The sequence below is a fragment of the Ambystoma mexicanum genome, chromosome 1q, assembly GCF_040938575.1.
Source record: "Ambystoma mexicanum isolate Mex_15411 chromosome 1q, UKY_AmexF1_1, whole genome shotgun sequence".
NCBI lineage: Eukaryota > Metazoa > Chordata > Amphibia > Caudata > Ambystomatidae > Ambystoma > Ambystoma mexicanum.
In genome coordinates, this window is record NC_090922.1 from 1,251,774,289 (window position 1) to 1,251,790,169 (window position 15,881).

The following is a 15,881-nucleotide window of genomic DNA, read 5'->3' on the forward strand; positions in this document are numbered from 1 at the left end:
CCATCCAATCAGCAGGCACATCAGATGTCTGCAGACATCATGCCAGACCCAGATTGGTCCAGGGGAGTGTCCACGGACGGAATAGGGAAGTGAGTTAATGGACCAGACCCAGATATCACTGTGGGCCTACTTTTTGGCTGTTTTAAAAACAACTACTGGACGGTTTTGCACCAAATTTACAAAAGCACGATTTTGGAACCAAGATGCCCCTCCTGCTGCGATTTTGGCAAAATTCCGTCCAGCGGTTTGGGCTGTAGGTATGAGCAAAACATTTGTCCATTTGTCCATTGCGTCTGAGGAAAACTACACATTTTGGCACCCCCCCAGACAAAACCTCACCAGACATTGCAGAATCAATTCGAGGCGGCTATATACATGTTTTGCAAAGTTTGGTGAGGATTCATCCGGGGGCGGGAGGGGGGCAAAGTCATAAGCCACACAAAAAGTGCTCTTCCTATGGGTTGAGCAACTTAACCATAACTACAGGGCCACTACCTCAGGCCCTGTGTGTGTATATATATATATATATATATATATATTTTCACACACACACTAGTTGAACTACCCGGCTTCGCCCGGGATTTCAATTCTCAGATTTTCAAATCTCTGATCGGTAAGTCTGAGATCAGTTTCTTCAGCAGTTTCATTGCTTCATTTTTTAGCAGCATGAATTCTCAGATAAGTAAGTGTCGCTTTAGTTTCTTTATCAGTTTCCTTCCTTTGTTGTTCAGCAGCACTAATTCTCTCCACAGCAAGTCGTGTTTCAGTTTCTTCAGAAGTTCTGTTGCTTTGTTTTTTAGCAGCACAAATTCTCTGATCGGTAAGTCTTGCTTCAAGTTCTTCAGTACTTTTCATGATTCTGTCTCAAAGCATGTTGAATTCTATCAGCTTCATTGTCGAAGAGCATTTCCTATTAATGACCTGTAGATGGCGGTGTAACACCATAAAATGTAATGCCGAAAAACAAGCTGAAAAAACAAAGATTCATTATCTCTGGAATGGGATGACTTATCCAGCCAGAAATAGTTGCATTAATTCGGCAATGGAAAGCAGAAAATTCTATGAAAATTTCATGACACCAGACCTCACCGTTCATGAGGAGTTTCGTCCTGAAGAAGAACGCCACATACTAACCCACAAACAAACACAACTTTGTTTTTTATATATATATATATATATATATATATATATATATATATATATATATATATATATATATATAGAGAGAGAGAGAGAGAGCGCGAGAGATTCCTCACTCTAGCTTGAACTTGAATGAACTTGAATAGTGGTCAAGGATTGGTGAGTCCCACTATTAAACCATTCCAGGCACCTTTCTAAATTCCATTGGTACAAACAATACATCTCACTCTGTGTCCAAATCTCATTAACCTTATTCATAGAGGAGGGAGCAGAGGATATGAAAGAATGGACACATTCACATTTTAAAGTGACTGTTTATAGACACTTGACCTTTGGTTACTAGTGTAAACTAACACATGGGATTTTACAGTAAAGTTTCCAGCATTATGATGCTATGTAAAAATATGAATAGCTGTCCATTTTCTTGCTTACCCTCCATTTTCTTTTTTGCATCTCAAGATCACCCCAGTCAATGATGAACCACCAGAGTTACATGGAAAACTAAAATCCGGTCTGGAGTGTAAAGAAGGAGGGCATGTCATCATCACAGCTGAATATCTCTATGCAACTGATGCAGACAGTGATGACACTAAGCTGACCTATATGATTGCTCGTGCTCCAGTGTACGGGATGTTGCAGAGAGCAGGAGTGATGGCGGAGAAATTTTCTCAGCTTGACGTTAGTCAAGGTTTAATCTCCTACATACACACTGGTAACTATTGATTGCACAAGATGGTGTAAAATGTATTTTTTGTAGATCATCGTAGTGTATGAATTCTTCTGCCATATGATTTTAGATGTAGTAGATTATTTCTTTACTCTTTGTGAAATTCTGGTTTAGGCTGCTTGATTATAAAATTACAGGAAATTATTGTGAAGTGCCGGTGTAAACTAGTAGTTCAAATAATTATCTTTTGGATCTAAGAATTTGAGAGGAACTGATTCTTTACCGAAGAAATCTTTTAAAAATATGTTTACTGTATTATATCATGAATATGATCTAATACTCATTTACATTTAAATATTTGGGAATCTTATCTTTGCAAAGAAAAAGAAATAGAAAAATGTTGCCTTTGTTGCACGCATGGATGTATTTGTAAATGACAGATCAATGCCACAAGACTGATTTACCTGGACTGAATTTCCAAAATACTTAGCAATTTAGATCGAAATAGAATAGATTTAAAATATTGTAATTACTACATGAATATGTTATGTTATACAAAATCCGAGCTGGTAAGGCCGTCAGGAAAGGCCTCCGGTGCTCTTTGCAGCTCAGCTGCGAGCAGGAAGCATCACCGATCAGCTGAGGGCTAAATCAGCTGTGCATCTTCTCTTCGGAACATCCACGTGTTCCTCTTTGTCTGCAGCTCCAGCCACGTGTGCTGAAACACCATCGAGGCCAGACAAAATGGCCCCCGTTTCCATGGATGCACTAACAACTAAAAGTGCAATCAACATCTCCTTTGCGGGCCCGTGCCAATTCGCCAGCTCCCCCTGCCGCCCTTCCCCTCCTGCTTCATATGGAGGGGGAGAGAACCGAGCGGCAAAGCTGAGCTGGGAAGGCCGTCAGGAAAGGCCTCCTGTGCTCTGTGCAGCTCTTCACTGCTCGTCTACCATCTGCCCCAAACCTATGCTGCATCCGGAAGGTAAGAAGCACAACCACTGTGATCTACCTACTAATCCATGCCTTACCGCAAGGCGCTTTAGACTACGTGCCCGTACTCTGCAAGCCACCGTCATATCACAGCCCATCCCCACAAGCACCCGTAATACCAGGCTATGCTCACGTACTGTGCAACCCGCTCTATTTGCCAATAAGGCCAGACTCCTCCGCCCAACCTCTAAGCCCACAGCCAATACAAGGACTGCCAATATAGTGGCCAATGAAGTTTTTGACCCCACTTACAAGTCTACTGCTTCCATACTGAATATGACTCTACAGCCGCCCACCACCACTGAAAATGAGCCCCCCAGTGTAAAATCTGTGATGTGCAATTCTTCTACCACTATTTCGAATGCTACTGTGCCAATTGCTACTTCACATGTGCCCACCACTTCTAAAAATGAGGCCCCCAGTGTAAAATCTGTGATGTGCAATTCTTCTACCACTATTGTGAATGCTACTGTGCCAATTGCTACTCCATGTGTGCCCACCACCACTAAAAATGAGCCCCCCAGTCTACAATCTGTGATGTGCAATTCTTCTACCACTATTTTGAATGCTACTATGCCAAATGCTACTTCACATGTGCCCACCACCACTAAAAATGAGCCCCCCAGGACACCAGGAGGCGCACAGGCAATGGCTGCCTGACTGTGGTGTTCCCACCGAGGCTGGGCCTTTTATGGGGATTGAGCCCCCCCCCCGAGGCCCCGCTGAGCGAAAACATCGAGAGGCACGAGCGGCTGAACCCCCCGTGACGCCCCCGCTCGAAGGAACAGGCTTCTAACTCCAAGCAGAACCAGAGTTCAGGGAGCGAAGGAGCGCGACTCCACGGCCGCCGCGCTCGTCAGCCCCAGAAGCGTTGGAGGTCTCCGCCTCGAGAAGGCGGTGGAGACGGTCTGAGCCCCCCCCGGCCCCAGGGGGTGGAAGGCGAGTGCCAGAGGGGGACCAGCGGCGCCCCCCCCGCTCGACCACAAACAGAAGGATCGGCCGTCCCTCTGGCCCGGCCCCCGCGGGGTAAAGGAAAGCAACGTCGGGGCCTGGACCCCGCCGGAAGAGGCCCAAGAGAGGAGCCCCGCGGCACCGCAGCGCCTCGAGAGAGTGGCGGATCGGCCCCCCTCCCACGGGGGCCGAAACTACAGACGCCGCCAACCCACTGGGGCTCCCCAGCACACAGGACTGCCCCAGAGGCTCGCAAGTGGTGAGCGGCCTCGACCAGGATCCCTCAACCAGGACCCCACCCGGACCCGTGACAGTGCTCCGTGGACACGGCAGGGTGTGGACCCGCCTCACAGCAGATGACCCCAGGGGGGGGATAACCCTGGGTGGCTACAGCGACTCAACAGACCAGGTGAGAGGCCCCCGCCAGCAGCCGGCGGGGCGTGTGCCCGCCTGGGGGGACTATCCCATACCCCTTGGGAGTAGAAGCTTGATCCTGCAAACCCCACCTGAGCAATGCACATCGGCACGTCCCCGGGACGGCGTAACACTCCCACAAGGGTTAACCAAATCTAAACAGACCGCGCAGCTGGGGATCAGTGCGCCCTCATAGACTGAAGGAGGACCCCACGGGCTTTTTGAGAACTGGGGGCGCTTTTGGCGTCCTTCACCTCAGCGGGCCCACGGCCCATCTTGAACCCGCAGGTGGCCGGTGACCCAGGTGAGAGGCCCCCGTCCTCGGCTGGCGGGGCGAGTGCCCGCCTGGTGGGCTGCTTAGCCCCTTGCAGGGGATAACCCGCCGCCCAGAAACACCACTGGTGCGACGTCCGACGGACCGACCCCGGGGCGCCACGGGTCCCCCCCGGACCGCAGCAGACCCTGTAGTGGGAAGCCAGCAACACCCCATGAGCTGGAAGAAGACCCTACAAACGTTTCGCTTTCGAGAGACAGAGGTTGCTCCCGAGGTCCCACCTCTCTCCGGATCCATGGCCCACCCTGAACCCGCTAGCCAACCTGCAATGACAATGGAAAGAGGCTTCGCCTCCATCCTCCAGGAGATTAGAGAAATGAGATTGGATATCGCCCAGAAGTTTGAGAAGCTAGACCAAGGAGTAGACAAAATCGAGGACAGAGTCCTACAAGTGGAAAACTATCAATCGTCCTCTACATCCTAGGAGGTTCAATTCGGTATGCGGCTCAGATCTCTCAGCTTACACTCTAGCTAAACGAAGGATGTGCCGCCCCCTGACACAACTTCTGAAAGAGAAAGGCGTTCGTTATAGATGGGGATATCCTTTCTCCCTGTCTTTTGAATACTCAGGCCAACGCACAACGCTGGTAACGGAAGAGGACATTAAGGGCGCTATTCAAGACTACGTGGGTGATCCCACCCCCAGGAGGGGCCCAGATGGCCCGGATGCGCTGAGCAGGGGTACCCCCAGTCAGTCCAACCCCAGAAGGAGGAAAACCGGCGCTAGGAAGTTCAAGAAATTGAATACGCCACCGGCTCCAATGGAGGAAGACCGAGCCGAATCGGAGGGGTGATAACGGTGACCCCACGTGAATCAATGGGTCTAAACAACAGGACGACTCTGGGGACGCTTCGATGGTCGCAACTTTACTATCCGCAATTATAAGGGGGCCGGGGGGGTCACGACCACGGGTGCAGTGTGAAACTCCATCCTGGGCTCGGGGAACGGTCGCCCACGGGGCGGTGGGAGTAGCCCAGACCATACATGGTTCGGGTCCAGACAATCAGGAGGGGGGGGAAACAGCTCCGGTTCCTCCTCAAGCAATACCCGAGCCGGGGTGTGCGGACTGGGGGACGAGTTGCGGGGGGGAGGGGCTCACGTTAGTGTGCTTTATCTGTGCCTGGCCGATGTGAACCGGCTGGTGGTCCAGCCAAACATCCAGGAATGGAGGGACTACATGGCTGGACGCCTGGGAGGTGGGTGGGGGTTTGTGCACAAGTTGGGGTTTTCGGGGTAGGGAATGAGTTGGAGAGCAAGTTGGGGAAATGTTCTAAAAGAATTCAAGCAGGGAAACCTAGAAAGCAAGGAGGGAGCGACCACGCGACACTGGTGACCAAGAGGGAAGGAGACAACGATCATGGCTGATGACCGACCAGCCCTTGGGGTCGGGACCCTGAATGTGCGGGGCCTCAACACCCCCACGAAAAGATCCCTAATCAGCAGAGAGTTTAGGAGGGCTAAGCTGGACCTGCTCTTCGTGCAGGAGACGCACTGGGCGAGGGGGAGGGAGCCCAAGATGCGGGGGGGCGGTATAGGGGAGATATTCCATGCATCCCATAAAGGAAAGAAGAGGGGTCGCGATCCTGCTGGCCAAAGGCTTGGGATTTGAGAAAGACTCCATCATCAGAGACCCTGAAGGCTGCTACCTCCTGGTGAGAGGCTCTCTGCAGGGCACACCCATAACCTTGGCTGCGATATATGCTCCAAACGAGGGCCAGGCCCAATTCTGGGAGGGAGTGGGGGAAAGGCTGAAAACTTTTGTCCAGGGCCCATTGATGGTGGGAGGTGACTTCAACATGGTCCTGGACCCAGCCAGAGACAGACAGCGGGTGGGCGTATTAAACCCTAGGCCCGCAGAAGAAACCGTGTCACGCTGCTTTCAGAGGGTGAATGAGGGCATGGGCTTGATGGACACGATGCCCACCCCCCGGATGGGGACCCCCTCTTTCTCGTACTATTCCTCCACTCACAAGGCCTTCTCCAGGATAGACCATATTCTCGTGGATGAGACACTACGTCCATACACAGCGGGCTACAGTATAGACCCCGTACCCTGGTCAGACCACGATCTGGTCAGAATCACCTTGGCAGGGGACTGGAGCAGAGAACGGAGGGGACGTTGGAGATGTAACAACGCCATATTGAGAGACGAGGTACACGCCCAGATGGTCCTGGAGGCCATCTCAGAGTTCTTTGAGCTCAACGATAATGGGGAGGTGGGCACGCACACCCTCTGGGACGCCTTTAAGGCTCCCCTGAGAGGGGTTCTCATCAAAATGGGTTCTCGACAGGAGAGGGAGACCCAGGAGAGAATTCTGAGGGAAAAGATAGCACGCCTCCAACCGGGGGGGTCCCCATTACAGGCACTGGACCAGGACCACGTGGTCACTCTGGAAGATTATAGGCTCCAATTAAAAGACCTGCTCCTCCACAAAACGGAGAGGAGCCTCCAAATGGTCAAACAAAGAAACTACGAGAAGGGGGACAGGGCGGATAGGATACTGGCCTGGAAATTGAGGGAGGTACAGAGAAGTAGGATGGTGAAAGAGGTGAGGGACAGTGGGGGAACACTAGGTTATGACACCCCCCATATAAGTGCAGCTTTTCGCCAGTATTACGAGTCGTTATACGCCTCGGAATATGATGGGGGTGATGCCCAGATCGAAGAGTTTCTCGACTCCATAAAGATACCGTCCCTTCCCCGAGAGTTTGCCGAGGGGCTGGAGGGCCGGGTGACCGAGGAAGAGGTGGAGAAGGCGATTAGCGGGATGAAGGTGGGGACTTCCCCTGGGGAAGATGGCTTTTCGGTTTATTTTTACAAGAGGTTTCACTCATCCATGTCTCCCTACCTGGCTAAGGTTTTCAACTCAGTATTGGAGGGGGATACCCTCCCCGACTCCATGATGGGAGCCATTATAGTGGTTCTACCCAAGGAAGGCAAGGACCCGAGGGAGTGCTCATCCTACCGGCCTATATCTCTGCTAAACATCGATGTCAAAATTCTGGCCAAGGTGGTGGGTAGGCGGATGGAGGGGATAATGCAGAAGCTAGTCCATGGGGATCAGGTGGGTTTCATAAGGGGCAGACAAGGGTCGGATAACATCCGTAAAACAATAGACCTGGTACATTTTGCCCAAAACTCGAATCTCGATACATGCGTCCTGTCGCTGGATTCGGAAAAAGCTTTTGATAGAGTTGAGTGGAGATATATGTCCCTCCTTCTCCAGCGAATGGGCTTTGGGACGCACATCTTGAGTTGGGTGGCCGCCCTCTATCGAGCCCCTACCGCACGGGTCCAGGTAAACGGCCTACTGTCAGAATCCTTTCCTCTTACCCGGGGAACTAGACAGGGCTGCCCTCTCTCCCCCCTTTTATATGTCCTCACAATGGAGGCTTTGGCCATAGCGATCAGATCCCACCCAGACATCAGGGGTATTAGAAGGGGGAGGTGGAATTTAAGGTCTCCCTGTTTGCCGATGACATCCTGGCATATCTGGTGGACCCGGCCACTTCGATCCCTCCCCCTCCCCCTGTCCCTGGTTAGCTCCTTTGGGCGGTTCTCGGGCCTGAAGATTAACACGACTAAGTCCGTTCTCCTCTCAACGCGTCTGGTGGATCCGGTACTGGACCCCTTGTCCAGATTTCACGGAATAGCAGTTAGCAAGGACAACGTAAAATACCTGGGCATCCTCCTCACTAGGGACTTATCAGAACTGGGAACTTCCAATTACGGGCCCATTTTGACCGAAATCAAAACTGACCTGGGGAGATGGGGAAAAATGATTCTCTCCTGGTATAGCCGGATGACGGCAGTCAAAATGAATATACTACCCCGGCTCTTGTATCTCTTCACGGCCCTCCCTACCCGGGTACCCGCCCAAACCTTCATAGACTTGCATAAAGGGGTCCGAGACTTCATTTGGCAGGGGAGAACCCCGAGGGTCTCCCAGACTTCCAGTTATACTATCACGCAGCACAACTACGGGTCCTCAAAGAACACATGAAGGAAGGCCTGCGGACATATTGGTCGTATTTGGAGGACATGGACGTCCACCCCCTCAAGGTCCGAGACCTCCTATGGTCCCCTCGTAGGTTGATTCCGAAACAAATACTGTCCCACCCGACCCTGGGGGTTCTTTGGGAGATCTGGAGGGAGTGCACTCGAACAGCTCATCTTTCATCTTGGCCGTCCCCTATGACCTCCTTGTGGGGGCCCCTTCTGAAATTGGGCAGCAGAGGGTTTAGTCAATCCCTGCGCTGGTCCGACGAGGGCTTGGAATGGGCGGGCCAACTATTCAGGGAGGGCGAGTTCCTGAGTTATGAGGACCTCAGGGATGGGCTAGGAGGTGGGACCCTCTCCATATTCTAATACCTGCGTCTCAAGGGTATCCTCAGCAACCCTGCATGGGGCCCAACCCTGCGGAGACAATTGACTCCCTTCGAGAAGCTCCTCGACTCGGCAACTTCCAGAAAGGGTGCGGTTTCCTGCATGTACACAGTCCTCAACACCCCTAACCTTCAGGCTAGGAGAGGTTTCCGTGGGTTCTGGAATGATCTGGCGGGGGAGGAGATATCTGAGGACTCCTGGGCTCGCATTTTTAGGATATCGTTTCATGGCAATCTGTTCACCTCGGACATGGAACATAATTTTAAAATTCTGCAGGGGTGGCACAGAGATCCGACAAAACTCTCGAAAATGTTCACAGGAGTGTCACCAGACTGTCCGAGGGGCTGTGGCCAGACAGGGACCAAAGGCCACATGTGGTGGCTATGCCGAAAGTGCAGTCCTACTGGGAATCCGTGAAGGACTGGATAGCGGAGGTAACGGAGGTCTCTCTTCCCCTCAATCCGCTGACCATGCTGCTGGGCCTCCCCCCGGAGGAGGCGGAGCTGTACCGGTACCCAAGGATGGTGGAAACTATGTTGAGAGCTGGCAGAGTGGCCCTGGCCCAGAAATGGAAGAGCCCGGAAACGCCTTCCAAAGACGAGTGGATGAAAAAACTCAAGAATATGTTTCTGATGGACAAATTGACTGCCTTGGTGAACAACGACTCTTGTTCGTTTCTCGCAGACTGGTATGGGGTCCAGCAGACATGGGGATGGGACGTCCATTAGTGTTGGGACGGCATCCCCGGATGGCCGGGGTGCGATCATCTCTGAACAGGTATACACCCAGTGGGGGGTTCCCGCGACCCGGGGCGACATCGGCCTCAAGCCAGCTATAAAGCGGGTCACTTGTCGCGTCGCTTCAAAGACAGAGGGTACGGGATGAAAGTCTGGTTACCTTGCAGTTGTTATGTTTGATTTAGGGGGGGGGGGCATGATAGGGAGGGGTCCGGGGTTCATGCATTTTTTTGTTTCTTTGTGTTTTTCTTTAAAAATGCCAATAAAACCAAAGTTTAAAAAAAAAAAAGAAATTAGCCCCCCAGTGTAAAATCTGTGATGTGCAATTCTTCTACCACTATTTTGAATGCTACGGTGCCAATTGCTACTCCATGTGTGTCCACCACCACTAAAAATGAGCCCCCCAGTGTAAAATCTGTGTTAGGCAAATCTTCTACCTCCATTTTGAATGCTACTGTGCCAATTGCTACTCCATGTTTACCCACCACCACTGAAAATGTGCCCCCCAATGCAAAATCTGTTAGGCAAATCTTCTACCACCATTTTGAATGCTACTGTGCCAATTGCTATTCCATGTGTGTCCACCACCTCTCCCTCGCTCTCCTCTCCCCCCTAGCTGTTACACAACCCCATCTCAAATGCGCCATGATCAATGCCAGGTCCATTAATGCTCACGCTCTGGACATCCATGACCTCATAATCTCCCATGATCTTGATCTGCTCATGATCTCAGAAACCTGGCTACATGAAGCCTCCGGTCCTGCACTCTCCCTTGCACTACCTCCGGCCTACTCCATCACGAGACAAGATCGGCTCTCTAAAGAGGTGTAGCAATCATTGCCAGAGATTCTCTCTCCATTAGAAAGATAGAGAAATCCCTGCACAACAACAGTGACTACCTCCAAGTCAAAATCAACCTTTCTCCCCACTGTACCATTGCTGTTCACATTGTCTATCGCCCTCCAGGCCCAATAGGCGACTTTCAAGCCTCTCTCATCCACCTCCTTTCAGACAACCTTAAAAAGAACACTAAACCCGTTCTCCTTGGGGACGTCAACCTAGGCCTCCTTGTCTGCAAAGACTCAGCAGCTAAATCCCTTGACTCAGCCCTCAAGGCACTAGGCTACAAAAACACCATCTTCAGCCCTACCCACACCCAGGGACAAACTCTCGACTGGATTGCACAGCACAACTGTCCACTCACCATCACTGGTAACACACCCACCCCGTGGTCTGACCACCATATCATCACCTTCAGCATCCCCACCACCAGCCCCTCCACCCCGGCACCCCAACCCTTGCCACCCTGCCTCGCAAGAAGCTCCCGTCAGCTCACAAAGGAAAGGCTACTGCCTTTCCTCCAAGGCCCAGCCTTCAGACCTCCTTTCTCCACAGACCCAGAAATACTTGCAACAGCATATGACAGTGCCATCAAAGGAGCCATCAACTCCATTGCCCCACTGAAACCTCGCAAATCCAAACCCACCACCCACTCCAACTCCTGGTTCACCCCAGACCTTCTCACACTCCGCAACGAGAAAAAGGTTGCACTCACACAATGGCAAACATCCCACTCGGACAAAGATAAGATGATCTTCAAAGCCCTCTCTACCAAATGCAAAAACGCAATCACCCAAGCAAAGGCTAAATACTTCGAATCCAGAATCTCTGAGGTCCAATCTAGCACTAAAGAAATCTTTGCTATCTTCAAGGAGCTAGAGACGCCCATTCCCGCCCCCCAGAATTTCACCAAAGACTGGTACGACGAAATACAAAATGCCATGCAAGCCAAACTGAACCTCTTCCAAAAGAAAATATTAGCCACTAAACAAGCCATTCCTAACACACACATCCCTGTCCCCCCGCCAGCCTCCGACCCCCCCAACCTTTCTCTTTCAAACCCATTTCAGCAAAAAGACCATCAAAATAATGAGGAATATCAAACCCTCTAACTGTAAAGGTGATGCATGCCCAGCTACCCTCATCAAGGACTGCACTGAAGCACTAGCTCCTTTCCTGACAGCCTTTGTCAATGCTTCCTTTGCCATGGGGAAAGTCCCCGCCTCCCTCAAGGAAGCTTGGGTCCGCCCTCTATTAAAAAAAACAACTCTTGATCCCACCTCCCCTAACAACTATAGACCCATCACCACTGTCCCATTCCTCCTCAAAATACTGGACAAAGCAGCCTATCTGCAGGTTCAGCATTTCATTGAAGAGAATAAACTCTTAGGTCTCTGACAATCTGGCTTCCGCCCCAAACACGGGACTGAAACCACGCTACTTGACTTGAAAAACCAGATGGACGACGCCAGAGATATGGGCAAACCAGCACTTCTCCTACTTCTCGACCTATTAGCGTCCTTTGACCTTGTAGACCATGACGTCCTATGCCACCACCTCTCTGCCACCGCTAAATTCTCCCCTGAGGCCACAGCATGGATCACGTCCTTCCTACAAGACAGAACCATGCAAGTATTCTCTGACTTAGCCTCCGCATCACCCACCATCATCCTCTGTGGTGTGTCCCAAAGCTCCTGCCTCTCCCCCACTCTCTACAGCTTCACACGACCCCTCTTCCTCATCCTCGATGCCATGGGCATCTCCTACACCAACTATGCTGACGATACCCAGATCCTCCTCACCCTCACTGGCAACTATGACACTGACTCACTGACCCTCAACAACCTCTACAACACCATCCAAGCCTGGATGGCAGACAATGGACTATGCCTCAGCTCCAACAAGACCGAAATCCTACTGGTAGGCTCCCCCGACACGTTAAAAAATCTAGACTCCCGATTCAGTCATTTCACCATTGACTCCATTAAAATACCTGTCTCCGACTCAGTCAAAACTCTTGGTGTCTATTTGTATTCCAACATCTCCATGGACAGACAAGTCAACGAAATAGCCTCCTCAGCTGCGTACCACGCCAAAATGATCAACGCAGTCAGACCCTTCCTCTCCAAAGAGAATTGCACAAACATAGCCAGAGCAATCACTGGCTCCAGGCTATTTTACTGTAATGTACTCTTCCTAGGAACTTCCAACAAAAACCTGGAAAGGCTACAAATCATACAGAACAATGCCCTCCGCGCTGCCCAAGGTATCACGAAAAGAGAATACATCTCTGAGGCCAGAAAACTAGCCCACTGGCTACCAATAAGGGAAATAATCATCTTCAAAGCTCTGACACTGACCCACAAGTGCATCCACCTCACCGCCCCGGTCTACCTCTCACAAAGAATCCACCCCGTCTCCTCCACAAGGCCAACCAGGTCACCATATACCAACATGCTCTGTGTGCCACTAGTAAAAAGAGCCAGAGCTGGAGGATCCAGCTGATCTCGCACCATCACACTGGAATGCCCTACCTCCCACAATCCGAGGTGAGCCTCATTGCCTTCCGGAAAGCTATGACAACCATCCTCTTCAGGAGCCTCATTACGACCCAGGCACTAATGGGTTAACGGCGCCGTAAAAGGCTGCGGCGCCGTAAAAGGCTGCGGCGCCGTTAACCTATTAGCGCCTAATTACGAGGTCCCTTTGCGGGACCCGACCGTAACAGCTGGTGTAGACCAGCTGTTAAAGTAGGGACCCGCAAAGGGACCTTGGTGCTAATTACGGTACCGCAATTTGCGGCACCGTACTTAGCGCCTTCCCCATTCCCATTGAGCCCTATGGGGATAAAAAATGGGAATGGGGAAGGGCCATGGAGGAAGGGGAAATTACCGCCCCGCCAACCTTGTAATGGGGTGGTAATTCCCCCTTTCTCCATGGCGGAGTCGGTAACTTACCGGCATGGACCATGGTGCTTATAGCACCATGGTCTTCTGCCAGGGTCGTAATGAGGCCCAAGGTCTCTCGCAGCACCAGTTTGCCAATAAACTGGGCCTCATTACACGGTAGGCGGAGGACCAAGGTTCTTTTAGCACCTTGGTCCATGCCGGTAAAATACCAGCACCGCCTTGGAGGAAAGGGGAATTACCGCCCTATTCCAAGGTTGGCGGGGCAGTAATTCCCCCTTCCCACATTGCCCTTCCCCATTCCCATTTTTGCCCCATAGGGCTCTATGGGAATGGGGAAGGCGCTAATTACGGTGCCGCAAATTGCGGTACCGTAATTAGCAACCTGGTCCCTTTGCAGGTTGGTTTTTAACGCCTGCTAAACAGCAGGCGTTGAAGTACCAACCCGCAAAGGGACCTCGTAGTAAGGCGGTAAGGGTTTACCGGTACCGGTGCCCTTACCGGTACCGGTAAAGCCTTACCGCCGTCAGTGTAATGAGGCCCTGCCTGTAATGTAATAACCAAAGATGCATGAGGTGTAATGACTAATCTGTTTGTAGCAATCATAATGTGCCAACGACTGCTACCAATCCTGTAACCCCTGTAACTAAGTTCCTGCAAGTAACAGCGCCACATTGCCCCTGGGCTGTCTGCGCGCTATATAAATATAAATAAATTTATGTTATGTTATATATGTTATGTGTCCCATTAATAGTAGTGTAATAAATGTGAATGGTTCAAGAGAAGGTCCCCTCCCTCCCACTGACCACCTTCCTCGTACACCATCTTCCTTCTATTTTGCACCATACCCTTCCCCCAGGACTTTGTCTTGCGTCTGGCGTTCCTTCATTCCCCTTTTTATTAAAATATAGGTTTTCCTATTGCGCTGATTTGTATGTGTTGCATGGAATTCATTGTTAATCTCTCTGAGGTCAACACTTGTCACCAGGCCTGTTCGTTTTTCAACACCAAATCCATCAATGTTTACAACAAATACCTTGCTTAACACACTTGTTCCTACTCCTGGGTGTGTCTGCCTCCCTACCTTGCAGCCCTTTTTCTCTCTGCTTCCTTACCCAAGTTATATCTCTCAACCCATTGTTCTCTATTTTCCTCAGCCATGTTACCCACCTACCCTATTTAATGCCTTTGTCCCTAGTGTATTTAGGGATTTTTTTTGTTTTTGTGTAAAGGTTCAGAATTTGTATTTATTTCAGCTCAATGTTTTTAATGTAAAGTCATTTTAGGATAGATTACTGCCCTTAGAAAAACACAATGTAGAGCAGAAAAAATAACATAACATAATATATGCAAAGATAGATATACCACTAATTTCTTCTTATGGTAGGGTTACAGTACAACCCCAATGTGTAGCTAGTGAAAGAATCGTGATACATGTATTGGAATTATTTAGCTGAAATTGCTTATTATATGGCCTCTTACCCATTTAGAAGAACGTTGTTTCCCCTGCTTAAAAACAAGTTGTGGCACTTGGCATCCAGGGGACGCACATTGTTATTACAGGAGGGGGAATACCACCCCTTCCTCAATACTGGATGCCCTCCTGCTATCTTTTGTGCTTGGATATTTTCAAAGGGGCATTAAATCATTTACTTTTGTGTATAGGGATGTGCACCAAGCAAATGACGAAACCCTATTTCCCGTTGCATATTTTGTAGAGCATGCACACAAGCAATCAGGACCCCTTATTAACTCTCTCTCTCTCTCTCTCTCTCTCTCTCTTTCTCTCTATATCTATCTATATATATATATATATATATATATATATATATAATTACACGGCCACAGTAGCGGCCGTGTAGTTATGGTTATGTTGCTGTTTCCATAGGAAGAGCACTTTTTGGGTGGCTTATAACTTCACTCCCCCTGGATGAATCCTCACCAAATTTTGCAAGAAATGTATGTGGGCCACTCTGGAATTTTTTGCAAGGTTTGGAGATGTTTGGTCCAGGTGGGCAAAAGTTATAGGGGGGTCCCAAAACATATTTTTTTTCATAGACTGAATGGGGGAAAAACTTTGTGCACGGCTACAGTTCAAACCGCTGGACGGATTTTCACAATCTGCGGCAGGTACAGAGGCTTGGTCCAAAAAGCGTGATTTTGTAAATTTGATAACCTGCCGTGCAGTACTTTTCTTAAAAGTATCAAAAATTAGGTCTGAAAAAATTAGTTATATCTATGTCCGCTTCGCGGTCACACTTCCCTGTTCGGTCCATGGACAAGATACCGATTGGCTAAGGGGCTGTGGTCATGACCTCAGATATGCAACATCTCTGCCCATTGGCTGCTGCGAGACGTGTTCTGCGTCAGATTGTTTGGATGCGGCCGACATCTTGGATCCGCCAAAAGCGGAGCAAGTACCAGCGTACATATGCTCTATTTATAAAACTGTTTTTCTGTGTCTCAGACCGTTGGGAAAGGTTCATACAGTAAGACATGGGTGATCAATGCATT

General features: G+C 50.1%; 1 protein-coding gene across 6 annotated transcripts in view; it reads left to right on the top strand.

Moving 5' to 3' along the window:
- Positions 1-15,881, top strand: part of LOC138545302 (FRAS1-related extracellular matrix protein 1-like) — a 1,530,918-nt gene that overhangs the window by 524,634 nt on the left and 990,403 nt on the right. For all 6 annotated transcript variants that reach the window (XM_069642060.1, XM_069642059.1, XM_069642062.1 and 3 more), the window contains one exon: positions 1,600-1,852. In XM_069642060.1, coding sequence (XP_069498161.1) covers positions 1,600-1,852 — 253 coding nt within the window. The remainder of the gene's footprint in view (positions 1-1,599; positions 1,853-15,881) is intronic.